The sequence below is a fragment of the Pyrenophora tritici-repentis genome, chromosome 5 (assembly GCF_003171515.1).
Source record: "Pyrenophora tritici-repentis strain M4 chromosome 5, whole genome shotgun sequence".
In the NCBI taxonomy this organism is placed as follows: domain Eukaryota; kingdom Fungi; phylum Ascomycota; class Dothideomycetes; order Pleosporales; family Pleosporaceae; genus Pyrenophora; species Pyrenophora tritici-repentis.
In genome coordinates, this window is record NC_089394.1 from 2,052,280 (window position 1) to 2,078,775 (window position 26,496).

The following is a 26,496-nucleotide window of genomic DNA, read 5'->3' on the forward strand; positions in this document are numbered from 1 at the left end:
TCTTAGGGCTGCTACTTACCAGTAATAGCAGAGAGGCTTCCATCCATAATCACTTGCTGAAATAAGGGTCCTGCTCAAAGTAGTCGCCATGGTCCCGATCACGACCACGACCATTTCTACGACCATTCTGAGGCCTCGAATCCGACGCGCCATCTGCCATGGTCTCAAACTCATCCGGCTCATAGTCTTGCATGCCGGTCTTGATACGTTGAAGCTGGCCGCTTACGTAGTGATTGAGGCGGTCTTCCATCGCTGACTTTTGGTCAAGGGCCTCTTGATCCAGTATGCCGACCGAGTTCTTACGCCTCATTGGGCTTCCACTCTCCTCTTCTTCGCCGTTGGTCGAATTGTCGCCATAGTCACTTCGGAAGCCGATACTACGGCTAGTAGATGACCGGCGGAGAGTATGGCGCTTGGCTGCCTTACCTTTGACCGTGAATACATCGTCGAAGTAATGGTCTGCAGCACCTGTTGGCGTGCGAGGCGTTTGTGGGAGGCGGCAAGTCATGCTACAAATTGTCAGTCGAGGGTTCCCTTGCATCATTGTCTTCAAGCTTACCCAGTGTCGTGAATCATCTTTGCAATCAGACCGGTCCAGCCGCACTGATGCGTTGCTCCCAAACCACGGCCGGTATCACCGTCGAAGAATTCGTGATACCACATGTAGTCTTTCCAGTTTGGATCAAAGTCCAGCATCTCGTTGCCGTCGTTGATGGCTCTTCTACCGTCATCACCGCGAGCAAACAAATGCTGGAGACGATGTTGGATTTCCTCTGCAACGTGACCGAGATGCATGTAGTCGCCCGAGCCTGTTGGGCATTCCACCTTGAGGGTGTTACCGTAGTAGAGGTGGAAGCGCTGACAAGATTCGATGAGCAAGAAGTTCACGGCAAGCCAGATGGGGCCTCGCCAATTGCTGTTGCCACCGAAGAGGCCACTGTCTGAGTCACCGGGGAGGTAGGCGACTTCGTACTTCTGACCATTAACATCCATGGAATAAGGATGATCCTTGTGGTATTTCGATAGCGATCGGATACCGTGGTCAGCGAAGAACTCATCCTCATCCAACATTCTCTTCATAATCCGCTTCAGCCGGTCTTCGTTGACGAGTGACAGGAGCATGCGGTTTCCTTGACCGCGTTTCGATAGTGTATGGATGTTGCGCTTCGACTTCTCCGGACGGTTGGCAATGAACCATTCCACCCGCTTCTTGAAGCTGGGCAGTCGGTTCATGATTTCCGGCTCCAGCGTCATGGTCGAATATAGAGGAATGAGGCCTACCAGAGAACGAACGGGCATCTGGTGACTCCATGGTCCACCCCAAGAGATGGCATCATAGTAGAAGCCGTCCTCCTCATTCCACAGCGGCTTCGACTCGCCCTCGCTGCGAAATTGCATGGCGTCGCTGATCATGAGAAAGTGTTCGAAGAACTTGGAAGCCATGTCTTCGTAGATGCGACGTCTCTTGGCAAGCTCAAGGCAAATGTTCAGCATGTTCAAGCAATAGAACCCCATCCAACCGGTGCTGTCAGCTTGCTCAAGGACACCACCAGTTGGCAAAGGATCCGAACGGTTGAAGACACCAATGTTGTCGAGACCTAGGAAACCGCCCTCGAAGATGTTCTTTCCATCGGCATCTTTTCGGTTGACCCACCAAGTAAAGTTCAACAACAGCTTTTGGAAAACACGCTCGAGGCAATCGAAGTCCTCGCGCCCGTACATCTTGCGCTCAATCTTGAACACCCTGAACAGCGACCAGGCATGTACCGGAGGATTGACATCGCCAAAGTTCCATTCGTACGCTGGCAGCTGGCCGTTGGGGTGCATGTACCACTCGCGCGTGAAGAGGTCAAGCTGCTTCTTGGCGAAGTCGGGGTCGATCATGGCAAGGGTAATGCAGTGGAAAGCGCTATCCCAAGCAGCAAAGAAGGGGTATTCCCAGGAGTCAGGCATGGAGAGGATGTCATCCAAATACATGTGCTTCCACTCTTTGTTTCGTATAGCCTTCCGGCCAGGTGGAGGTGGCGGCATACCAGGGTCACCGTTCGCCCACTGGTCCCAAACAAAGTGGTAGTATTGTTTACACCACATCATACCAGAGAAGGCTTGACGCTGGATGTTGCGCAAATCGTCGGCAATTGGGAGGGGGCTTATTCGGTAGTAGAATTCGTCAGCCTCGGCACGGCGTTGCTCAATGATGTCGTCGAAGAGCTCTTCGTCAAGGTATCCCTCATTCTTGCGTGAGAAGCGGAAGCGGACTACAGCGCACTCGCCGGGTTGGACACCCTCGCCCTCGTCGAAAGCGTACCAGGCTGCACATTTGGTGCCAGTGTTGTCGGGGTTGACAGCATCCATCTCCTCATCTACGATGCGGCGATGGAAAGCGTCCTTGACATATGGAGTCTTGTTCTCAACCTTCCACAGTGCCTTGTAGTTTGTGTCATTGTCGGTAAAAAGCAGTTCTGGCTGGATATCGTCGCCACTTGGGCCTGTGCCAGGAGACGGCGAAAGCTGGAAGTAGCGTTCTCCGAGCTTGTGGTGTTTTGATTGAGCAGTCGTTGGGCCAACTTTTGTGATGGAAGGCTTTAAACTGGCATCTTCATGGCCCCATGCCCATGTATTCCTGAACCAACAGTGAGGCACTATGTGGAGTGGAGCCGGTTCTGGTCCGCGATTGTAGGCTGTGACTCGAAAGCACAGCTCTTCTGGGTCATCGGCCTCTTTAGCAGTCTCAATGAAGATATCCCAGTACCGATCGTCGTCGAAGACGCCAGTATCGACGAGGTTGTACTCCTTCTCGAGCCGTGTTCGCTTTCCGTTGGTCTTGATGAGGTCTTCGTAGGGGAACTTGCGCTGGGGCAGCTTGTAGAGGAATTTCATGTACGAGTGCTACAGCTAGAGTTAGCGGTGAAGCTTAGCAGAAGCCGACGATGACATACAGTTGGTGTATTGTCCAGATGGAAATGGCATTCCTTGAGTGACTCGCCGTGGTTGCCCTGTGGATTCGACAGACCGAACAAGCGCTCCTTCAAGAAGTCACTGCGTACAAGTCAGCATGTCTCAGTGTGGCCATTGAGGGGCAAGCCTACTCCTTCTCATTCCAGAAAGCAAAGGCGATGTTCTGGAAACCGTGTGAGTCGGACACGCCAGCAATGCCGTCCTCGCCCCAGCGGAAGGCGCGTGACCGTGCCATGTCGTGCGTGAAATCTAAAGGCCATTAGCAGAGTCAATGGCAATGATGAAGACCACTTACGGCTCCAGGCATCTCCATCGTGGCTGCACAGGTTTGTTAGCAAGGCACAATGTCAATATCAGACAGGAAGAACGCTCACGAGTAATCTTCACGAACTGTATGTGTGTTAGCCTGAGCCATGTGAAGTAAGCTTGGAGAGGGAGACTGACCTGTTGCCCACTGTCGTTCGGCAACGTAGGGCCCCCATCGCTTCCAGTAAGCGGTGCGTTCGCGGTCTTGCTTGAGACGCTTTTCCTCTTCGCAGAGGTATTCCTGATTCTCAATGAGAACCATTGTGATTGTGTGAGCCGATGTGGTGTCGGAGGCGTGCTACAAGACAAGGAGGGAGTGAGTGTTGGCTGACGGCGCGAGGAGCGGTGTCGAGATAAAGGTTCCCTGCAGGCAGTATGGAGCAAAGAATGGGGTAGTTGGGGCAGCCAAGATGTTAGAGAATAGTCAGGCGGGGTAGTGTATGTGTATGCACAGATGGAAGAAGGACGATCAGTGAGGATGTTTTATAATGAAAGAAGAGATGGGACGTCCAGTTTTTTTTGGTCGTGTGGGTGCCGTGGGTTGTAGCTACCTGTCGGCTCCCGCGAACTATGGCTGCAGGAACTCGCGATGCATCATGGCAACCGTGCATGGCGGGACTTATCAAGAGCGATTGACTTAAACCAAGACGAGTATAACGGCTCGGGCTTCCCAGTTTCAGTCCCATGTCGGACGAGCCGCAGTAAATTGGCCAGAAGCTTGAACTGGCAGCGTCACGCGTTTGTCGCGCTGCGGGCGAGAGCATTTTCTCAGCGGTGCGCGAAAGTGTTGAGCGCGCTTGCTGCCCCGCGACGCCAACCTTGGGAACAAGCAACAGCGTCACCGACGTTAGTGTCGGCCCTTCTCCACTGCCCTATCGTCGATCGTACTGGCCAGCCTCCAAACTGGGTCCGAGGCTCTGCCTGGGGTGTGGAGTCGTGACAACGGTCCCCGGCCACTAGCCAAAGTAGCATATGCACATGTATCTATTCGGCCCATGGCATTTGTTACTATGGCCTATCTTGCTTGCCCGCCCACCCTGGTGCACGACAGTTGACAGGTGATGCTGCATATCGCATCTCGCGTTTTGGCCAACGCCAGTTCACGTGACATGACCATCACTTATGCAACAATACCTGTACATGGTCACAGAGAGAAGTCATCGCAAATCATGAGCTGTGCATTGGGTATGAAGCCGTTGGTCAACCTTGGTTGCCGTTGGCTTGCTAAATGCCTCCTTGACGAAACGTCTCAACCGACATCTGCAGTACCTATGTAGGTATATACATCAATCTATGGAAAGAAACGTTTCCAAAAGTACACGGCTATTCCTCTGCCTTAGATCCTGTCTCCTCCTCTGCCTCAGACCATGTCTCCTCCTCACATCGAATGTGATTATGGCCCTCCAGGCCGCACTCGTAGCACTGAAGTCCAGCTTTGATGTACTTGACAGGCACAGGCTGACGACCATCCAAGATGCGTGCCGGCGCCGTTTCTTCCTGCAAGAATTCCTCCAACGAGCTTTGCACACTGCTACGGGTCCACCTGATGATCTGGCAAGTCTCTCTCCTCTTGTTATACCCAGCAAGGTGCTCTGGGGGTTGCGGGCTACTGTATACCGGCATCAGGCGGTTCAAGTCGGCAAGATTGGCAGACGCCAGGCCGTCGCCCAATTCAACAACTGCTTTGAAGTCGTCCACATCAATAATGTTCCATGACGCCAACCGACTCTCGTCCCAGAGCATCAGGCCCAAATACCAGGACAGATCCCTGTAGCGACGCCGATTCGGTATGGAGTCTCCGTCAGTCGATGCGTACAGTGTCCAACCAGGACTGAGAAGCTGTGGAGTGTACGACAAGACGTCTAATGAGGGCAATTCGTTGTTCGTCACCGCACTCCAGGGCCACAGGGTACTGGTGGAATAGCCGTTGTAATGAGTTCTAGCAGCTAAAGTAAAGCTTGGGCCACTCCCATGAAACCAATCCAACCGGTGGTTTTGATAGTACTTCGAATTATGGAAACAATCCAACTTGTCCAACGGAGCGTTAATGGCTGTGTAGAACGTGAGTGACCGAGAGCCGACTGCATGACTTGCGGGCAAGTACTCGTCGATGCTAGCGGCCTGTTCAACTTGCCATGGCTCAATGTTTCTCATGAAGCTGGCTACAAATTCGGGGTCGTCTGTCCAACCAAAATGTGGGAACTTTTTTCGGATCCAGTAGTAGATCTTGTTCAGGAGAAGGGCGCATAGCATACGTGTGTGCTCGGTCGTGGACATGACAATGGGTTTGGTCACCACATGCGGATGCACAATAGCTTCCGTTGCATCGGCCATATCTTGGGCCACACACTCAGCGGCTTGAGTCACTTCCTCATAGACGGCTGTCAGAGTTCGGATGCTTTCCAATGGTTTGTCCATGGACGACGTATTCTGCGGGAGTGTGGCTGCCCATTCGTGTAGGCTATTAGAGTGCAGAACACGGAGAGTCAAATCGGCATCGAGCTTGTAGTCTTCATTACTGTGGAACTTCCAGACAGTGCGTAGAAGATGGCCAAGTGGCGAAGGCATGTCTGCAAACATGTCCCGGATGGTCGTCTTTGGGTACCGGAGGAACATGCTTCTGAGGCTCGAGCTGACCTCCAAAAGCCTTCTGATTGAGGTCAAGTCGCACTTGCTGAGGACCTGGTACATATTAGTTGTCTGTACCTGCCCTGCAGGATGCAGTGAGTCAGACGAGAAGCTGCAATTCCGGAGGCAGTCGTGCGAGATGGAAACTGGGGTTAGTCTGTCGTTGCAGGCGACGCTTTGCCGTCTGCGCAGCGCTGCGCGTCATGGTGTTGTTGATGGCCAAGGACGGTTCAGGTGGAGGAGAATGGTAGCCAGGTACCTAGTTACCGTAGCTACTACTAGGTACCCGTCTAGAGGTACCACAGCCGCTAGCGCCTTCTCCGGCAGATCTTCGGGCCGTCCCCCTCCCCCAATGATGCTCGCTCAGGTACGCGGAAGCTCAGCCAAGCCGAACGCAACACGTCGCTACAGTTGAACACGCTCACGCTTCCTCACGCAAAATGCTCGTCTCTCTCACAGTCGGCAAGGTTGATGCCGGAGTGGCCGTGCTGCTGACGGAAGACAAGCGTCTGGTCAGTCTTCCAATGCCCACCAGCGCTCAACACACCCCAGGCGCATGCTTGTGATTCACTTTGGCTGACATGAAATCAGATTGAGTTCCCCTCGATATTGCTTCCACCAGATATATCTTCCGGGTCTATGGTAGACATTGATGTCGCACGCAACTACAAAGCCGAAGCCGACGCACAGAAAGCCTTCCATGAGCTCCAGTCTGAGATCTTCCGCACCTTTGGCCAGCGTACGCCTTCAGCACCCATTCTCAAATGTCGCAATGCCACACAAACCTCAGTAGTGCTCGAGTGGGAGCCCATAGATATCGCGACTGCCGAACTCCGCAGCCTGACGCTATATCGCAATGGTAACAAGGCGGGCACAATACCCAAGCCTAGCGACCAACACAGCACAAAGCTGAGCGGCCTGGCAGTGGACACTGAATACGAGTTCCACTTGGTCCTTAAAACCAGTGCTGGCACATTCAGCAGCGAGAAACTGAAGGTACATACGCACAAGATGACGGATCTGTCTGGTATCACAATCACACCCGGCCACATGCCCGCCTCACTTCGAGAATCGCTGCAGCGATCTGTAGAACGAATCGGCGCTAAGATTTCGGATAACGTACGCATCGATACAACACACTTTGTGTGCACTGAAGGCAGAGGGCCGTCTTGGGAGAAGGCAGTGGAGAACAACATTCCTGTCGTGGTACCCGACTGGGTCATAGGATGCGAGAGAGAGGGCAGAATCGTCGGTGTAAGGAGCTACTACTTGAATGCAGATCCCAGATTACGGAACGTTGGTCCCGGAGCGTCCCAGCAACCGCCTCAGCAGTCCCAGCAGCAGCCACCACAGCAGCAGCAGCAACCCAGAAGTCCACTGATGAGCCCAAGGACCGAAGTCACACCCCCCACACCTGAACGCCTGACGCATGACCGCAATGCAAACGGCGGAGCGCCTCCCCCACCACCAAAGGACGATGTGAGCTCGAGGAGTAGCTCAGTAGAGCCGAAGAAGCAGACAGACGAGCAGAAAGCGAGGAGTGAGGATGACAGGCCATATTCTGAAAAGGAAAAACGAGGGGATAGCGAGGACGAAGATTCGGAACCTGAGCCAAGCGATGGGAAGGCCATGGAGGCAGGTCTACCACAAAGATCCAAACCAGGGCAGGCATCAGCTGAGGATGATGAAGACGGAGCGAGTTTCCAAGAAGTTCAGCTCTAAAGAATAGGGAGGAAGATGCGATGGCTTTGGCAGCATTGCCACGGAGGGTTAAGTGGAACAGAGATACTCGGACCTTGTTCTCAGTTAATCGAGTATCACTCTCTGCGTCTTCCGCTCAAGCTGAATACAGCCATGCGATCAGCCTGAACCTTGGTTCCAGCCAAGCTTATAGCTATATGTTGTAATGATACCGTTTTTACGGGAAGAAGTAGTAGTATTCAACCGAGATCCTTGATAGTCCGTTCGCGTCTTGTGAAGATACTACGTACCCCGAGCTAGGCCCGTTCTTAGCTACTACACATCTCCATCAACTCACATCAAGTAGCACCAGGTACATTCCATACCCTCGCAAAATCGTCATGCTGCCAATCCACGACTCTCTCATACTCCAGACTCAAACTCATATACTCTGCAACCGCCTCTCCATAGACGCGGCTCACAAAGGCATACATTGCATCTGTACCCGCGGAAACCCCGCTACTAGTAAACACATTACCATGTTCAACCCAGCGGGCTGTCGGTACCCATGTCACATTCGGCCCTGTAGATGTTGCCCACGCCCAACTGCGCTTGTTCGTGGTGGCGCGTTTATCATCGATGACGCCCGCGCGCGAAAGAATAGTAGCGCCAGTGCAGATGGAGATTATGTATTTGAGCTTGAGGCGATTTTAGTGGGTGTGGAGACATGAGATTGGGGTTAGAGTTTCCTTCCTACCTTTGGATACGTCAGTTTGACAAAGTCAATTTCTGCACTCATATCTCTGCGGGTTCCGCCTCCGCCCGGTACGACAAGGACATCGATGTCGCCTTTGCTTGTTGAATCTCCCTCTTGGTCTTTTTCACGGCCTGTTAGGTAGTCTGCAAAGGTAGTCGTTGGTACAATTTCCTGTCCAAAGCCACCGGTCATCATTGCGCTTGTCACTGGTGCCATGGTCTTGCTGAGGACAGAAAGGTGCGGTGTCTGGGTCATATTGCTGTAGAGCATGAAGAGTGAGTTTAGGAGGTCCATTGGACCGAAGATGTCAAGGGCTTGGTAGTGAGGGAAGATGAGAAGGCCATAGTGGGTGGGCAGGGTGGAGGTGTTGGTTATCGGTGGTTGGGATGGCGCGCATAGAGATGGTTGGAAGGCCAGGAGGGTTGGGAAGAGAGATGAGTATCGCATGTTGAAGATCACTCACTCTGAGTTGTTGGAGTGAGGTGTTTCAATGATAGGGAAGAATGTCCTTATTGTTGGAGGGTTGGATACTAGTTTTATACTCAAGAAATTGGCCCAACACTACCTTCACTTCAAGCTGACAGATCTGTACTCCGAAGTCAGAGTAATATATTCTGCTCGCTTGTGCTCGACTTGACACGCCCACCAGCTTTACCAAGAGTAATCGAATTGTGGAACGGCCGAAACAACAAGTCACGTTCAACATGTGGATTAACAGTACAGCAAGGCGTCCATCGGATTTGAGAAGGTTTGAGCAGCTTATATATAGCCGACCCGCCTACCGATGACTGCATATGCTCAATAACATATCGATGTTCTTGTGCAGTACACATCGGCTGGGCGTTGGGGCATAATAGATTGCGATGGAGGGGTAAATGCAGGATACATGTCCAAAATATGGGATTTAGCCTTCAAGTCTCGAATCAGATCTTCGGTGCATTTATATGTTCCCCGATTAATGTGTATGGATGCGGTTCTGTTGTGCTTTTTCTTGGATCCCATTGCACCTTCCCGGCGTACAGGCATCGGCAACAAGGAGCTCTTGCCGACATGAGTAGTGCCGCGCTAGGCGACACAACTATGGATACTTTACTTTCCTTATGCTATTACTATGCCTCTATTGGCAATGAAACTCGACTGCTGACTTGAAATCACGTGCTTATCGCCGGTTGAGGCTGGCAATGACGTGTCCATGAAGCTGCAGCGTGGATTAAAACCAAGGTGTGAATGCGAAATATGCAAGATTGAGACCAGACTGGGAAAGAGACGGTCTGTGATGAAGGGCTTTCCATGTACAAAGTGCGGTTAGACGCGTCGAGAGACGGCCATGTCACGCCAAGCGAACGGGTTCCTGCGATTATGACGTACTCTAGCTGCGCGTGATGCCAGCCGCAGCCTGAAATCTTCATTCCGAGCTGCATCCCATCGCACGCCACAGCTCAGAGTCGATTACTCTATTAAGCTGAGCGTCGATGTATTTGAAGCCCCACTGACTCACACTGCCTCGACGAGGTAGCAACAAAGCTACAATGCCCTCAAGACGACCCGCCATCGAGACGCGCCGGTCAACACTCCACTACGAGACCTTCCCAACCATCCCCCCTAGAAGTCGCGGTCATCCTCCATCCAACTCACCAGCTCGCAATGATGGCACTCGTTCAGAAGACAGTCGCACCCATCGCGAGTCGCCCCTGCCGACGCGCCAGCTTATTGTGCTGGCCGTCATAGCGCTAGCAGAACAGACGGCACTCAACTCGATAAGCCCATACCTCCCGGAGATGACCAAGTCTTTCCCCGAGGTAAAAGACGGCCAGACAGGACTATATGTTGGGCTGATTGCCTCGTCGTTCGCGTTGGCGCAATTCACCACAAACTTCTTCTGGGGCTGGTTGTCAGACAAGATCGGACGGAAACCAGTCATCATAATGGGAACCTTCCTGACCATGTGCTGCTTCCTGGCATTTGGCTTCTGCAGAGAACTATGGCAGGCCATACTTGTGCAGGCGCTCATGGGCTTTGTCAACGGCAACTCGGGCGTTGTGTCGACATGCTTGGGCGAGATCACGGATCGAAGCAACCAGTCGCGCGCCTTCACCTACCTCCCCGTCGTCTATGGCATCGGTGGCATCACTGGGCCTATCGTGGGCGGACTCTTGGTCATGTACAAGAATCCTTTCGCTAACAGTGAAGCGAACCCATACCCGTACCTCCTCCCCAACCTCTTTTCGGCCCTCGTCCTCGCGATAGACCTGGTAGTGTGCATGCTCTTCTTGGAAGAGAGTTTGGAAGAGGCAAAGAATCTGCCGCCATTAGGCAAGAGGCTAGGAAATCTGTTTTCGTGGATGTGGCAGTTTACAAGCTCGTCACGACCGACCTACGTGCGCCGCCTGTTTGGCAAAAAGAGCGATGATGCACAAAACATGGATGGTGCAGAGGACGATCTGGATGATGATGCGTCAGATAGCTCAGGCGAGTCTGCGCCTACGCTCTTCCCGCATACCAGCGGCGAAGAGCTCTCACGCAAGGAAATCCTGAACCGGGATACTATCCTGCTTTTAGTGACTTACTTCATATTCCAGTTGGCGAATATCTCGTACAACTCTCTATACCCTATATTTGCTGAAGAGCAGCCACCTACCGGACGTGGCTTAAAACCCGAGGCTGTCGGGTTGTCCTTGTCCTTCGCAGGTGCTATCACAATACTGTTCCAAGTAGGCATATTTGGCAGGCTCAGAGGCAAGCTTGGCAACAAGATGGCTTACAGAGTCAGCCTAGGCTTGTTCATTGCAGCCTTCGGACTCATGCCTTGGGTAGGTTACAAGGAGAGCCAGCCATACAAGGGCATTGGCTCAGGTGCTGGCTGGTTGTGGTTTGAGCTTGGCGTAGTGCTGGTGATCAAAACGATTGCAGGTGTCGGCGGCCTGACAGCTGCACTTCTTATGGTGAGTTATCGCCCTTCAAGGCTGTTGTAACTCTACAGATGCTAACTATGTATAGATCACGAACTCGGCACCGAACCACAACGTCCTCGGAACTCTCAATGGACTTGCCCAGACTCTCTCCGCCGCCGGTCGCGCAGCTGGTCCCTTCGTTTCGGGCTCACTTTTCACAGCAGCCACCAAGATCAAGCCCAAAGGTGAAGCTTTACCATTCGGCATCTTCGCTGGCATCGCGCTTATAGGCTTCCTTTTGAGCTTCGGCATTCGTGGAGAAGGCCTTGAAGCAGAGGGATGGAGCGACGAAGAAGAAGAAGAGGACGAAGAGGAGGAGGTTGGCGACGACCTGAACGAACGTACGGGTCTCATACGGAAATAGACCAAGAAGAACGTGTACATAGCATAGTACGGCTGCATGGCATAAGCATCCTCTGGACCTGGACGGCCAGCATGGCGTTTGTGAGGCGTTTCTGTACAGGCTGAGTCTACAGCTGATACCCGTTTATCAAGGAAAAAAAGAAAAACATATGCATGACAGTCCACATTTGAGATGCTGTGATAGTCTAGGCCTCCTCCGAACGCAGACCAGTGGTGGGGTGTTAGGGCTCTAAGTTAAGCCCCCGCACCGAGTGTCACTACGCCACTTTACGGAAACATTCCAGCGGTCGAAGAACACTCCGTTACCCGTGGATGCTTAGCGCGCTCCGGATGTTGCGACTGATGGAAACCCCGTATCATTATCGCCAACAAATATGACGCCGTCCAAGGCCGCAAGGCGAAGCGACAGACCCGAGTGGTTCCGCGCAAACCAGATTCAAGCTTGGCATCATGATCCTCACCAAGAAAGTCGTAAGCTGGCTGCTGACAGCACATGCCTCCCGTACACGGTTGCTCCCGCCCACAGTAGCGGATATTAAGTTCTGGTGATCTGTCCGGCTTGTGTTCACGGCTTAGCATGCGCTCCTATAACCAGGTAATACATTTTAATTGGGAAGGGTGAGAAGAGCCGTCGAGGAAATGATGCGGGTATTAGAAGAACGTGATATTGGTAAAACGCCGGCTGAATGAAGGCTTGACGGACGTTGGACGTTTGGTCGTGACAATGGATGAAAGAGAAGTGTAGGACTAGGTGATAGAATTTGCTGAGTTGGCCGCTGCAGTCAGGAGATTGATGTTTAGATGAGTACCACTGTAGCAACTTTCCTCCCCCATATCAGATACAACCTCATGGTCCATGCCACACTACGTTGTTTATTTTTACGATACGGCTAGCGTGATAGGCCCTCCGCCACGAATGCCACGCTTGCTCCGCCGGCGGCCTACCTCCGGAGCTTCTCTCCTGGCTGAGCTGATTCTCAACCAGGCCTACACCGTCTAATTTCGCACGGCAGGTCGCCAAGCACGACGTGTCGGAACGACTGGACGAAAAAACGTCCAGACGTCGTATTCTCTGTACCCCATCGACTGTGCTTTCCGCATGCACATTGGCGTGGTCAGCAATTACACTGCTGGCGGTGCTCCTCAAACGGACCCGCAGAAACCTTGGCGATGAAAGCTTCCTTAGCCTTAGCATCTCTCAGCCTCACACAAAGGCTACGTTTTAGGTCGGCACGGACAGGTGCGACAAGCCACTACGCCGTGGAAATGGTACCGTTGCTAGCTACCTGGAGTAGGGTCCGTGTTGCTGGACTCAGAGCTCCGCCCCAACTAAGATGGAACATGCACCATAGCCCTCGTCGGGTAACTTGGCTTCGTGTGGGGACATACGAGCTGATCTGCATAAGAATCTCGGTAGGGCCGCCCGACGGTTGATGGCGCCTTGGTGTGCTCTTTCCAATCTTGGGCTTCGTGCTTTCCATTTATTCCCTTATTTCCCTGCTTCTCCGTCATCGTTGTCATTAGGATTGCAACTATGGGTTTCAGTTTCCATGGCCACAGACGCGATGTCGACGCTGAGAAGCATCTCAGACGGCTGCACAAGACAACACCATTCATCGAATCCCCGCTAGTCGGTGCCGATCACCACAACCTGGTCTTCTCTCAACGACACGAGGCTAATAGCGTTGAACTCTTTTTCGACTTGTTCTTCGTTGCAAACTTGGCAACGTTCACGTCATACCACTCTATTACCGATGGCGACTACCTGCTTGGATACATTGGCTTCTTTGGCATCTTATGGTCCTGCTGGTTCCAGATTACGCTCCACGATGTACGATTTGCTCGAGACTCGTTGTATGAGCGTGCATGCAAGACGATTCAGTTTATCGTCTTTGTTGGCCTGGCACTAGTCGGGAGTCAATTCAACCCAGCAAGTAAGAAGGGAAAGATGAATAGCACCGTGAGTTTTTCTAGAGTAAACAAGACTACTAATGTACTAACCTGCACAGAACTTTCGTATCTTATGCTACACGTTGGTCATAAGCCGCGGCCTTCTCGCCATTCAGTACCTCGTTGTTCTCTTCTTCACTTGGAGAGCAAAATACTCAAAGCTATTCCTGCCTTTGCTCCTCATGTTTGTCATCTACGCAGTCAGCATGGCTGCCTTTGCTGGTATGACACCGGCCTTCAGCGTCAACCTCGAAGTCAACAACAAACGACGACTTGTTTACCTTGTCTGGTATGTTGTCATGGTACTGGAGGCTATCGCGGTTATTACGATCTCTTGCTTCTGGCGGATGCTCAGCTTCAAGAAGACGCACTTGATGGAGCGCATGAGCTTGCTTACGATTATCGTCATTGGTGAAGGTGCGATTGGCGTTACCAAAACTGTCAGCAGAATCATGGGGAAGCACGGACTGGAAGTCGAAGGCTGCTTCTTGATCATGTGCATCATCGTTATCCTGGTGCTGATCTGGGCTTTGTGAGTTACCTGGAGAAATACTGACAAACATTCTTTAAACTAACGGCGTTGCAAGATACTTTGACAATTTCCCTCATGGCCACTACGGAACCATCCGCCAACAGATTTGGAGTCTTCTACACTTCCCATTCCAACTCGGAATTGTGGGCATCGTGGAAGGTTCGCAGCAAATTGCTCTAGCCCGCTTCATAACCAAGAATGCTCGAAAAATCACCAATACCATTGTGAAGCACTGCCAGAAAGAGAACCTTGACGGAGAGAAGTTGCAGGACAGTCTGATGGACCTGCTAGAATACTTTCAGCTCAATCAGAAGGCTGAGACCCGAGACTATTTCGTCAATGCGCGGTCGGCTATCTGGGCCATTGGAAATTCCACCGGTATATGCTCCCCTGAGAAAGCTGCTTCCTATACTGCGGGTGACGATGCGGAGAATAGTACCTGGCCTAAGGCTCTCCAGCAAGTAAGCTCCAGCATAAGTAACGGCATGTACACCGGTCTTGGCATAAAACTCCCCGTGGACAAGCTCGAGAAGTACAGTCCACTCGAAGTTGGACTAGGGGCCTGGAGGCTTGTGTATCTGTACTCATGGTCTTCGTTTTGTCTCATCATGATCTGCCTGATCTTATTCCTATTTCTCATCCGCAGGCACAAGGCTGACCTCTTCGACTACACGTCCATTATCTCGCGGTCCCTTGCTCTTGGGGTCGGAGGGGCCATGTTGGCGATCATGGCCGACAATGCCAGACTCTACGCTGCCATCGAATCGCCGGCCCTCCTACCTATCATCGTAGTCCTCCTGTTTTCGATACTAGTCGTCGACAAGATAAGCGTTCTCTATTGCAACAAACAACTCCAAAAGAGCAATGTGCAATACGCGTTGGAGTATGAAGAGCATGGACATCACAACCACGGACACCATGGGGACCCCGAACATGACAGCCCGAAAATGCTTGGGTCTGGACATCACAAGGGTCCGTTGCATAGCCATGCGTCGCATAGCTCAATCGCGGGGTCAGAAGAGATGCTCAAAGCGACACGGTGGAGCGCGCAACCGGAGGATATGAGGCCGCTCACAGCTCATAGCACAGGCTACCACCCGCCACATCAGGAATACGCCTTGGAGCCACTAGCAAGTCCCGCACTCACTGTACCAAGCCCTGATCTGGAGGTCCACACTGCATATGTGGGTAACGCACCTGGTGGATATGCTCCTGTGAGCACGGGGCACACAGGGGTATAGTCGTTTCCTTGATTCTCTAACAATGTTGGTGTTTGACCAACCTATACTTTCTTTCAGTCATGGTCATTTAGCAAGCGCGGCGTTTGTTATTGTTTAGAGGGCGAATAATTTTTTAGGATATCTGCAGCCGGACACGCAACAAAGATTGAGCATCATAGCATGGCGTATACTTTTCTACAATTCTTCTTTAGGTTAGCGACAGTAAGATCTCTTTCTCTCAATGATAAAGCTTCTACCCCTTACTTAACCCTACCCATACCACTATCATTGCTTGACTTAGGATGCACGACACAGGCATGCGGCATAAACGACCAAACATCAAAGCCAGATGATGTCACACTATCTTCGGGCCCGAAAAATCGTCTGCGAGTCAAAGGTTATCGCGGCACAACGAAGATATGTTGTGTCGGGGCCGGTTGTAGAGGCCGTGTGGCCAACAACCAACACCAACACGACCAGTCATAGTTTCCAACAGAATCTGTCACGCTGAGCATCTTCCGTTCGCGGCGCAGAGCATACCCTGCGTACATTGGAATTCAGTCATGGCAGATAAGTGCGCTGTGGCTCATGTTGCAAGTTCAAGCAGAGTAGCAATACCCGTCTACCCTTACATTTTTCGCCGCATCTATCTCTGTGGCCACGACGACGAGTTTGTTCAGGTCATCAAGCCAATTGGTCAGAACAAAGTTGTGCATATATTCATTTCACCCGATCGACTCAAAGAGGCAGAGGGCAGGCTTGGATACATGCTCGCACAGTATCGAGAGTGCGCGAGCGAGTTACGTCAAGAGCATCAGAACATGCAACAAGGTGGGAGAAAAACACGGTACCAACCGATTGATGCCTATCAAGAGGAGATGATACGCGTTGATCGCGGATTTCTAAGGGAGGCTCGGACTGGTCTCGAGGCTGCACTGAAGCAGTTGGATCAAGTCAGCTGCTGTGGCGCAGAATACGAGGAGAGCATGTCGATACCCAAGGAGGTGGCTGGTGATGATGATTCCGTCAAGGTGGTAAGGTTTCTCGATGGTCGTCGCGTGGTTGACTCGCCCTTGCCCTCACCAGCACTACCATCAAGGCCGACCACCGAGGGCTTTGACAGAATCGACTCCCTCAACAACGGCGAGGCCGAAAGTGAGAGTGGCTGGTCAGATTACGATGTACATTGGGACGAGCGCCGGCGGAAAGACAGCGCTTTCGAAGTCAGCGCACAGCCCGACCCGGCCAAGGATGATGCATCGACAGCTGTGCCGGTAAATGAGGCTGCTGAGCAACAAGAACCCAACGGTGATGGTTATAGCCGGGACCCGTGTACCCCAGTCGTCATTACCTTCGGTCCGAAAAAGGACCTAGATTGGCTCCGCTTCTCGTATCTGATCCGCAATGACCAGCTGAGCTTTGACGACATTGTCGCACTTGTAACCCGGTCTTTCCCAGACGACAACACTTCTAAATTTAAAGAAGATGTGCGGCAAAGATCTTCGGTAGTGGAGACACCAGATTCGGGCGACATAGCGTTGAGCGTGCCTATATGTGAGCCGGGAAGCATTCAGAAGATTGCTACATGCAACGTGTCACCTCTGGAGGAACAGCCACCTGCGTTTACATTTGGGCATGTCGATGGCGTAACAATTAGAAGGGTGACATGCTCTGAAATAAGAGACGATGGCAGCGTGCATTACTGCAAGCCAGCTCCTCTGCAGGCCCAAACAGAGGTTGGTCAAACAAGAAGTAGGGAAGTACTGGGTAAGCCCGTAAGGGATACCTATGGAAACGAGAGGGAAGCAGTTTACTCTTGCTTCTCATCGGACTCATCTATTTTCACAATCGACCATACCTCGAAATTCTCGAGTCCAGTGAACAAGACAAGATCGCCAACAGCAAGCTGGTGGAAGACGAAGCGGAAGAGGGAAGGCACATCCCAAGATCTATCTACCCTTCCATCTTCCCCTACAGTCCCACCAAAAGACCACGCCGCCCGCCTCTGGCAGCGCATGAGCAAAAGCACACTGAAACTTCACCATACCACCCACAAGCTCGAGCGCAAATCACATTCCACACTCTCCTGTTCGTCCGAGAGGAAAAGTCCAAGGCATTCTAGTGTCAGCAGCCACGTACCTGCACACCACAGTAGCGACTGCCACCCCACCTACAGAAAGGAAAGTGCCAGTCTACCTGTAAAGTCAGACCACCAACAACATGCGTCTCCCCATATTCTCAGCTCCATGAGACACCCCTCCCGCCCTCGCTTTAGTGATAGCCTCAAAAGCAGCGGTAATCGCAAGACGCACAGAGGCAATCGTAGTTCTACTAGATCAGCACCTCCACGCCCCAGAAGCAGTCACGCTACAAAGGTATCTTCACGCAGTCTTCACCAGCCGTACAAGCCTAGTCCGTTGAAGAAAGTGACACGAGTAACGTCACTGGATCTCAACAAGGGTCTGCCGCCACTGCCGCCGGAAAGTCTACGGATCACGCATAAGGCGGCCACGGTGACGCTTAGGGAAATTGCGGGTGCGAGGAAGGTTGCTATTTGAAACGTAGTCAATGAGTATGTAGGCGAGATGGCGAGGGCGTATTAATGATTGGCACAGTATGAGATATATGCACATCATTGCTATCGAAGCTGCATTTGATTGTGTTGATTGCATTATCATGTCTTTAGACAATTAGGCATAAGCCAACCTCTCCTCTGTCCACTCAGGCCGTAGATATTCAGAATCAAACCTTGAGCTCCAACTGCTCTCAACCGCATATTCTTGCACGAACTCCACGTCAACCTTCGCACCGTCATTTCCCTGTGCCCACACACTCAGTCCAATCACGTTGTCCCCCGCATAGTTGAGGATACCCGGCGGAATCGGGAACTTGACCTCGTTGCCGACGTAAGGGTTGAAGCGCGCATACTGGTAGCCGTTGACGAAGAGCTGAACACGAACAGTTTTGGGACCTGTGGCGTTGAGAATAAAAGCAAAGGAAGCGTCAACATCTTCGGGGATGTCGAGAGGGAATGTTGTACGATAGAACTTGATGTCCGCGCCAGAGAAGCCGGTGGATGGCGAAGCAGAGGCCCAGTCGCAGTCGGAGAAGCCGGATAGGTGCCACCCAAGACGTTCGGCTGTGAGACCGCCTTCCGCAAGAGGTCCGCGTACAGGATCTAGCTGGATGTTCTCGCCACCAGCTTCACCTGCAATTTTCCAAGACGTGAAGTCTGCGCCGTCGAGAGTAGCGCGGAGAATACCGCGGGGGTCGGTAGCACCACCCCGCAGATCGTGACCAGTGTTATCTTGGGCGATAAGCAAAACGTTTGTGCCGTTTGCGTGTACAGTTGCGTTCGCAAACGATAACGTCATGTTACCGACGCCTAGAGTTGTGTTGCCTAACCACGATCCAACTAGATCGCCGTTCAGCCATGCGCTCCAACCAAAGGCGAGACCCCCTTGCACAGAGAGCTGGGCACCCGTAGCTGATCCTTCAAAGTAACCTCGGAAGAGGTGGAAGCTGTTGTGAAAGCCATATTCGTCAACATATAGAACGGGTAGTGTATCGGGCTTGGTGGGGTTGGGTGTTGTAGTATGATTTGCGACGACCCAGGCTGCACCGTTGTCGTCGTACTCTGGCATTTTCTCCGGAAGTCCCTCGTTGACTTTCCAGTCGTTCAGGGAGGGCAAAGGGATGGTGCCGTTGAATGCAGAGATTTGGGCCTTCAAGCTGCCATATGGTGTTCGCGAAGTCTCCAGCTTCTTTCCGTTCCAGGAGAGTGTAAGAGCAGTTTCATGTGCAAAAACTTCTATCGTGGTGCTATTCTTGACGTCACCCTTCAAGGCGACTACATCTCCGTCCAGTGCCGCACCACGAACGAGGTAAGGTCCTTGAATCAAGACTAGACGCATGTTAAATCCAACTATCTTCGCGCAAATATGGGAACTTACCAGACTGGTCGACAGGCGCGAAGGGATCGTTTGATAGGTTAGGAGCCCAGAACAAGTACGCAGTAGGCTTATCAGCAAGAACGACCTTGACGCCGTTGTTGAATTGATACACGCCCATACCGGTTACTCTCTCAATGTTGGTCGTAACTCCACCTGCTTCGGCACGGAAAGTGGCGTTCGAAGTGAACCCACTGCTGGCTAAAGAACCCTTCGTAGCGCCCTTGACGTGGAACTCGACTGATCCTCCCACGTCCGTTGATAAGACTACTACCGGGCTAGAATCAATGAGAGCATATGTGAGTATTTCGGCCGTGGAGTAGGTAAGAGTCTTGTTTCCCATAGCAAAGTCAGTCGAGATAATCTTAGACTGATGGCCATTGAGAACAATCGAACCCGAATGCTGGGGGATGGTCAGGTTGCCGACAGATGTACTAATGTGTAGCTTGAATGACTCCGTGGTGGAAGAGGATGATACAGAATGGATGGTAACGTAAAAGGCAGCTTTGGTGATGGGGTTGCGGAGCTCGCTTGCTGTAACAGCGGGATTGGTGGTGTATGAGCTCGAGCTTCCGAGGCGGTCGGTAACGGTCAAGTCGTCGGCAACACGGGTGAACATGGCCAAGTTCTTGGTTTCATAAAATTTGGCGCCGATTTCGCGATTCTCGCTGATCGGACTGCTGTAATCGTACGATGTAGCTGTGACTGGGGCAGCAATAGCGCCCCAGTTGGTACCACCAAACATCATGTAGAGCGATACAGCAGTGACTCGCTGGGAGATGAGGTTCCTGTAAAAGAGATTTGCGAAGTCTGCGCCGATATCACCTGGGCAGCCGCCCTCTGGGCCTCCCCACGGATTGTATGAGCCGCCTTGGAACTCAGGGAAGAAACTTGGCTGAGTGGGAGACACCTCCTTGAAATGGTCATAATAGTTCACAACTTGGTATGCCACATATCTGGTTGAACAAGTCAGTCAGGAGTGAACGAATATGTCGAACCAAGTAACGTACTTTCCGTTTGTACCCGTGCATTCTGCAAGGTTGCATGACCAACAAGACGGATAACTGTCTAATCCGGCAACATCGACGTTTCCCACAGCACCAGGCGCATAATCTTTACTCCAGCTCTTGGTGTTCATGTTCGGATCGTTGTGAATCAGGGGAATCTCGATGCCATTGGCTCGCGCAGAATCCTCCAGTGCCTGCATGTACCTCCCGGCAGCATCGTTGGGAATTTTCTTCGTTCTGTCCTTCCATTGCTCACCGTACTCATTCTCAATCTGGTAAACAAGCGCGTTTCCGCCATTTGTTACAAGATGCTTGGACGTGAGCTCGGAAAACTTGGAAAAGTAGGGATCCAGAGCCTGGAGGTATCTCGGATCATCATCTCTGAGCTTTCCATAAGCCCCCGTTGTGAGCCATAGCGGGAAGCCTCCAGCATTTGCTTCAGCGTTGACATAGGGCCCAGGCCTAGTGATGACGTAAAGGCCAACACGATGCGCAATCTCAAAGAGCTTGCTAAAGTCATGTGCGCCACTCTCGAAGTCCAGGGTCTTGTTGTTCGCGCTGTGGTAGGCCCAGTTGCCATAGAAAGCAAAAGCCGTGAAGCCTTGTAGTCTTTAGTCAATACCAATATTGCTTGCACTAACGGGGAGACTAACCTGCAGCCTTGATTTTCTCTAGCAAGTCTTCCCAAACCTCATAGACCGGAATACGCCAGTAATGGATTTCTCCAGAGAAGACGAAGAGTCGTTTCCCATTCACCTTGAAGGAATAGTGGTCCCATTGCACAACATCGCTCAGACCATTGTCGTGGAGTGGCCACGTACTCGGCGTGTTGTTCTGAGCGCTGACACCGAGTCCGTTGGGCAGGGAAGCCAATGATGATAAGGCCGATATCCAGGAGAGCCCCGCGATAGTCTTCATGGTCGTTGAAGTCGGAAAACTTCAAAGCCAATAAGCGCTGCCGCCATTGTGTCGGACTTGTTAAGAGTTTATGAGTACTACGGGAGTACCGAACCCCTGGTTGGGACGAGTCAAACAAGACGCTAGTTTCTTGTCGCGATGGCATACTGTGAGTTGCGGGGATGCAAGACGATTCCTAATGGTGGAATTGAGATCTCATATGTGCACGCTCCACCGGTTGTGCCGAGGCACGGGTAAATAAACACTGAGAAACGAAGCATCGGACACGGAAGGGTTCCTACATTACGTTAGGTTCTTGAAGATCTCAAAGAATTGAGGTACAGAAAACGGGAGAAGGATTAATAGAGTTGAAAGAATCATGATATTCTGTGGGGCGCTTGGGGAATTGTGTCCCGGAAGGGTCCCAACGAAGACTACATCGCTCGTCCGTACCGGGGCGTCAATTTTTTGCCTCTTCATTATTAGAGTAAAAAGGCAGAAAATTCAAACTAAAAGTAGCTAGAGTTGGCGAGAGTCCAAGCTGTTCCACAGTATACTCAGGCTGGCCGGTGAACCGCCCCTTATAGGTAAGTAGGTACCCGTCATGATGTGCTCTCAATCAATGTCACAAAAGATCCAGGTATTAGACTTATGCAGCTCACCATGGCGAGAATCATCCGAGAGAAAATTAGATATAAACATGTAGTCATCGTATACTGCAAGTTAGATAGCGGGGACTTGAAGAGCGCTTCCCGCGTTTCCCCGCACCAAGGCAAAGCACGAGCCACCTCTCTGACCCGTCATTCCCAATGCGACTCTTCGTCATCCACCGCAGCCGTTGCACCCAAATTCTGCTATGATTACGTTGCCAATTTTTGCGAAAAAATGATTTACTCGTTCTCTCTGACGTCGATGATGGTCGACTTGAACTTCCGGGCGGAAATCTTGCGGCTGAACAAGATGTCGAGCTCACGGTAAGAGCGGTCCTTGAATTCAGGAAGACCAAAGTAGGCCGAGACGAAACAGACGCAAGCAGTACCTCCCCAGACGTATCCACACTTGCCGGCCATGTTCCAACCGGTCGGGTTGAGCATGCGCGAGGCGAGGTAGATCATGGGAATTTCCGCCACGTAGTAGGCCGCTCGACCAACACCCGTGCTCAGGGCACGGAGACGGATTGACGAAGTTTCCGCAATGATGGAGTATGAGATGGGACCCATGGCTCCGGCAAAAACGAAAGAGATGACCACACCTAGGCAGGCCTGGGCATAGTTGGTAGCTTTGTTCTGCTCGATCGAGGCGCAAATGCCGAGGAGGAAGAGGAGGGCGACGTTGATGGCCGTTCCTGTCAGGTAGATGGTTCGACGGCCAAACCAGCCGCTCAACGGCCAGGAGCACATGTTGGCAATCAGCTGCAGGCACGAGTTGATCAGGTTCAGCTTGAAGGAGAAGTCTGTGGACATTCCAGCCTCTGCTGAAAGTTAGCTGTACTCTTGAAGCTCAATCGTGTAATACTCACGTTCGAAGAAAAATGTGGCCTGGTTGGCGATCAAGTTACCAGCAAAGTTTTGCGATGCATAGATCAAACAAGTGATCATCGTTCGGCGGAGATCAGTGCCCTTAAAGAGGTCGATCAAGCGAGGTTCACCACCCATATGCGCTTCAATCTGAACAGTACGTTCCATCATGGCGAGTGTATCTTCGGCAGCCGCCTGAGTTCCATTACGACGACCGAGGCGCTTGATGGAATTTAGAGCTTCCTCTTTGCGCCCACGTCGTACCAGCCACCAGGGGCTTTCAGGTGCGAAAAAAATAAGCACCATGATCGGTGTCTGAAGCTATTAGCTTTGGCGTAGCCATATAAGAAGATAGATGCTTACAGGAAAAACCCATTGTAGGGCAAGAGGTCCACGCCAGGCCCACTGGTCGTTTCGTTTATTGTAGCCAAGGGTAGCGGCGGCAACGATGATTCCACCGATTGACCATGACATCTGGAGAGTGGCTGTGCAGGCACCACGAAGGACGAGAGGAACGACCTCACTGGCGTAAGCAGGGGAATTGGCAATGAACATGCCCCAGGGAACACCTTCAAAAGCTTGACCAATGACAAGAACAGCGAGTGAATCAGCCTATCGACGTAGTTAGTTATCGTATCCACAATTCGAACGAGTTACTTACGAAGAAAGAGATGAAAATTGTTGCGTTCATAAGCATCAGAGCCAAGATGGTGGTCCATCGATAACCGAGACGGTTGGTAATGGGTCCAGCGAGGAAGACACCGACAAAAGCTCCACATTGACCAGCTTGGAAGAGCGAACTCTGCCATTTCGTCGGAATGGACTTGGTGGCTTCTCCTGCGACGTGAACGCCGTACCTTTCCTTGAACGCGGTAAGAGCAACAAAGTTACCGTTCAAGAACATATCGAATGACTCCATCACCTAGACAGTGTCAATAAAGCTCTTAAGCCTGACTCATGTATACCGCCATAACATACAATTGTAAAACAGAAAATGAAGGCCCAGAAACAAGCCATAGGATGGTCCTTGACGGCCTCCCAAAGGGTCATCTCGTGCTCACGGTTCTCCGCATTTTGCGCATCGGTCATGAGTTCCTTGTCGACTAGAATGTCGGCATGTTGGCTCATGCTCTTCTCTCGGTTCCCATCCTCGACCGCGAGGGTCTCATCCCGCTTGGCTTCGGCGAAGCCCGACATGTTCGGTCAGCGTGTGAAAAGCGAAGCACGAACAAGCAAATGCCGGATGCAAAGCCAAGCTGGCGAGGTCAGCTAGCAGAGCTTATATACTCCACACATCTTGGAATCGGTCTCGACAGAGGCTCGTACAATCCCAAGCCAACCCATGGGGCCCCGCATAAGCTTTCGAGGGGGCTTGCCAACGCTGGGCATCCTTATTGGTGGGTCTTTGGGATGGTATACAACTGCGGTCCGAGTAATGCCCTCGTGGCATTGTATGGCCCGAATTGAACGCACGGCTAGCATTACCATTGACGCAAAATCTGGAAGCTAGGGCGAGCCATATCCTACTTTGGTGATCCTGCCGTCCTCCTGCAGAGATATACTGTAGACGCGACCCGTCTTGCGGAAGTACTCCTCGTTGGGTATTAGCAAAATACGACCGGGCGTTTGAAGGGTTGCAAGGCGTCGTGTACAGGTGGAGACTGTGGTATCTGGAATACGACGTCGGGTCACTGCTCTTCGGAAGCCATACAACTCGTGCCTGGAATCAGCTACACAGACAGCGAGTCTTGCTCAAGTTGCTCAAGAGCTGGTAAACAACCCGGCTCCTAGGTTGGTGAATTGTGAGTTGGAGAGATCTCCTGATGACGACCAGGGGTCCAACTGAGATGGCACTTGCATCATGCCGCCCATACGTTGTGTTAACCCGCTGTTCGCTTATTCTAGGATTCCCTGTCGGAGTCTCATCGCGGCTAAAATCAGCCACTACGGCAAATGCAAGCCCGGTGGAGTCAGAACGCCATAGTGATCGCCCTACTACGCATAACGAGAATCCTGTAGTGTTTCATCTGATAAACATCGTACACCTTAGTTAGAAGGAAGCAGTTGAAAGTAGGACAAACGATATGCGGCATGTTCAACCCCGGGTGTTGAACATGTCGATTTTGCGACGACTCCGCTTTCCGGCCTCTACTCGGTGAGACTGTCTGACCCAACCGGCGCCATCCGTCTTACCGTTTAGAAGTGGATCTGGCAAAGATCAGAACACTCCTCAGCAAATGGAAGGGACGTGTGTTCAGAAGAGTCCTACCGGCTTACTCAAAGGGTGTACGGGCTATCTTGCTCCGAAGCATGGTTGATTGCTTGAAGACATGCAGTTCATTAGAGGAACAACGACTCATCAAGCGAGATATTTACTTCACGGAGTGACGGACGAGATACATATCTACACACTTCATTATTCTTTGCTGTGAAGTTAGAATATAGTGGCTCCACCGCATATTAAGTATACATCCTTAGGCGGTCATCAGCAAGTTTAAGGCTAGTACCGTCTTTAAATAGAAAGGTCTCCGCACCACTAGTAAACACTATCGACATCATGTTTCTAGATCTACATCTAGGTTTGACAAAGCCGACAAAGCTCAGGGGACAAAAGCTGCTTCATACTGTTCCGCTGTGTGCTGATCAAATGTAAGCACCGGATCCTGACGCGTGCCTCTCATCGCCAAGTTGCAAGAGCTCATGTGACATATGTCAGAGTCAACCCAACTGGTTTAGGAAATACATCCTGCTTGTTGTAAGCAAGACAAATGTTAGTTTTGCGTTGGTCATGAAATTGTACGTTTTTTACTGCTTTATCCGCGGCACAAACACTAAATGAGAAGTTAGCCAACTAGTATACCACTTTTGCATTCCATTGACACCTCCCAGTCTTGAATAACCTACTCTTTAGACAGACGCGCTTATGAAACACGCCGATGATGTGCAGAATCCACTGGGAATAGATTCCATGGCCCGTCATCGCTTCTACATCCTAGGTGCTCCTGTATCACTCTATCAACCCGAACGCATACCGTACGGTACCGCTTGTAAGACTGATATTATATCTATACAGGCTAGAAGTTCTCTGCGATCGCGAACTTTCTGTGTCTTTGTAATCTTTTGGAGTCTTTTGGGTATGGTAGTTTTGGGTGGCTCATTAGGTCGACTGCACCATGGTTCAGAGCCATACATACAGGCTATGGGCTCTCTTCGATCACGGATTTGCCGCGTCGATGTAATCTTTTGAAGACTTTTGGATGCGGTAGTTTGGGGTGCCTCAAGTCGACTGTACCATGGTACTAGTGTCGCTACCATGCCATACATACATAATTCAGGACCACACAACCGCATCATCCATTTGGCCACAAAGCCCAACCACATAATTTATCGACTCATCTTTGACTCAATTGTTGCGCCTTGAACACACGGAACTCTCCACTGTCACCACCACACGCACATCTCATTGTCGCCGCAGGGTCTCCCACCTTCTCTAGGAGCTATACAAACAGACTAGCGACGTTCCAACGTTGTGAAACAAGTACTGTTGCTGGGATTGAAAACACATGTATACCAGTGGAACAAAAGACGCGCGTTCTTTGCTCGAGACAAGGGCCGGTGAAGGTTCTGGTTGCCAGAGGGAAGTGGGATCCCGCCAGCGACACTATTACCTCAGCCTAGAAGATGCGGGTGGTCTATGTTCATGTACCTTTATGCAATCAACACGTTGAATTTTCCTATAATGTATAGCTCCATCATTTTCCAAAGTACCATGGAGCCACC

At 51.5% G+C, this 26,496-nt stretch overlaps 10 protein-coding genes across 10 annotated transcripts; 4 read left to right on the forward strand and 6 right to left on the reverse strand.

Annotated features, from left to right (window-relative positions):
- Positions 1-49: 49 nt before the first annotated feature.
- PtrM4_107680 (Glyco-hydro-63 domain containing protein) lies at positions 50-3,193 on the reverse strand (the record flags this gene model as incomplete). The annotated part of the gene is made up of 4 exons (XM_001935984.2): positions 50-509; positions 560-2,889; positions 2,940-3,039; positions 3,090-3,193. 4 exons carry the CDS (start codon positions 3,191-3,193, stop codon positions 50-52), a joined length of 2,994 nt encoding a protein of 997 aa, XP_001936019.2.
- A 135-nt stretch (positions 3,194-3,328) lies between these two features.
- On the reverse strand, positions 3,329-3,526 carry PtrM4_107690 (uncharacterized protein; the record flags this gene model as incomplete). The annotated part of the gene is made up of 2 exons (XM_066107767.1): positions 3,329-3,348; positions 3,403-3,526. The coding sequence occupies 2 exons, from the start codon at positions 3,524-3,526 to the stop codon at positions 3,329-3,331; spliced, it is 144 nt and encodes a 47-aa protein (XP_065962216.1).
- A 1,061-nt stretch (positions 3,527-4,587) lies between these two features.
- Positions 4,588-6,097, reverse strand: PtrM4_107700 (FBOX domain containing protein; the record flags this gene model as incomplete). Its single annotated transcript, XM_066107768.1, has 2 exons — positions 4,588-5,946; positions 5,999-6,097. 2 exons carry the CDS (start codon positions 6,095-6,097, stop codon positions 4,588-4,590), a joined length of 1,458 nt encoding a protein of 485 aa, XP_065962217.1.
- Positions 6,098-7,272: 1,175 nt separating this feature from the next.
- Positions 7,273-7,614, forward strand: PtrM4_107710 (uncharacterized protein; the record flags this gene model as incomplete). Its single annotated transcript, XM_066107769.1, has 1 exon — positions 7,273-7,614. The coding sequence occupies one exon, from the start codon at positions 7,273-7,275 to the stop codon at positions 7,612-7,614; it is 342 nt and encodes a 113-aa protein (XP_065962218.1).
- Positions 7,615-8,311: 697 nt separating this feature from the next.
- PtrM4_107720 (uncharacterized protein) lies at positions 8,312-8,776 on the reverse strand (the record flags this gene model as incomplete). The annotated part of the gene is made up of 1 exon (XM_001935981.2): positions 8,312-8,776. The coding sequence occupies one exon, from the start codon at positions 8,774-8,776 to the stop codon at positions 8,312-8,314; it is 465 nt and encodes a 154-aa protein (XP_001936016.2).
- Positions 8,777-9,858: 1,082 nt separating this feature from the next.
- Positions 9,859-12,192, forward strand: PtrM4_107730 (ProP, Permease major facilitator superfamily; the record flags this gene model as incomplete). Its single annotated transcript, XM_001935980.2, has 3 exons — positions 9,859-11,271; positions 11,327-11,465; positions 12,170-12,192. 3 exons carry the CDS (start codon positions 9,859-9,861, stop codon positions 12,190-12,192), a joined length of 1,575 nt encoding a protein of 524 aa, XP_001936015.2.
- A 985-nt stretch (positions 12,193-13,177) lies between these two features.
- PtrM4_107740 (putative low temperature requirement a protein) lies at positions 13,178-15,366 on the forward strand (the record flags this gene model as incomplete). The annotated part of the gene is made up of 3 exons (XM_066107770.1): positions 13,178-13,603; positions 13,653-14,125; positions 14,181-15,366. The coding sequence occupies 3 exons, from the start codon at positions 13,178-13,180 to the stop codon at positions 15,364-15,366; spliced, it is 2,085 nt and encodes a 694-aa protein (XP_065962219.1).
- A 542-nt stretch (positions 15,367-15,908) lies between these two features.
- PtrM4_107750 (DUF936 multi-domain protein) lies at positions 15,909-17,903 on the forward strand (the record flags this gene model as incomplete). Its single annotated transcript, XM_066107771.1, has 1 exon — positions 15,909-17,903. The coding sequence occupies one exon, from the start codon at positions 15,909-15,911 to the stop codon at positions 17,901-17,903; it is 1,995 nt and encodes a 664-aa protein (XP_065962220.1).
- Positions 17,904-18,035: 132 nt separating this feature from the next.
- PtrM4_107760 (LacA, Beta-galactosidase) lies at positions 18,036-21,220 on the reverse strand (the record flags this gene model as incomplete). The annotated part of the gene is made up of 4 exons (XM_001935977.1): positions 18,036-19,249; positions 19,299-20,251; positions 20,306-20,903; positions 20,956-21,220. The coding sequence occupies 4 exons, from the start codon at positions 21,218-21,220 to the stop codon at positions 18,036-18,038; spliced, it is 3,030 nt and encodes a 1,009-aa protein (XP_001936012.1).
- Positions 21,221-22,089: 869 nt separating this feature from the next.
- PtrM4_107770 (AraJ, Arabinose efflux permease) lies at positions 22,090-23,913 on the reverse strand (the record flags this gene model as incomplete). The annotated part of the gene is made up of 5 exons (XM_066107772.1): positions 22,090-22,670; positions 22,719-23,031; positions 23,080-23,328; positions 23,378-23,638; positions 23,695-23,913. The coding sequence occupies 5 exons, from the start codon at positions 23,911-23,913 to the stop codon at positions 22,090-22,092; spliced, it is 1,623 nt and encodes a 540-aa protein (XP_065962221.1).
- Positions 23,914-26,496: the final 2,583 nt, after the last annotated feature.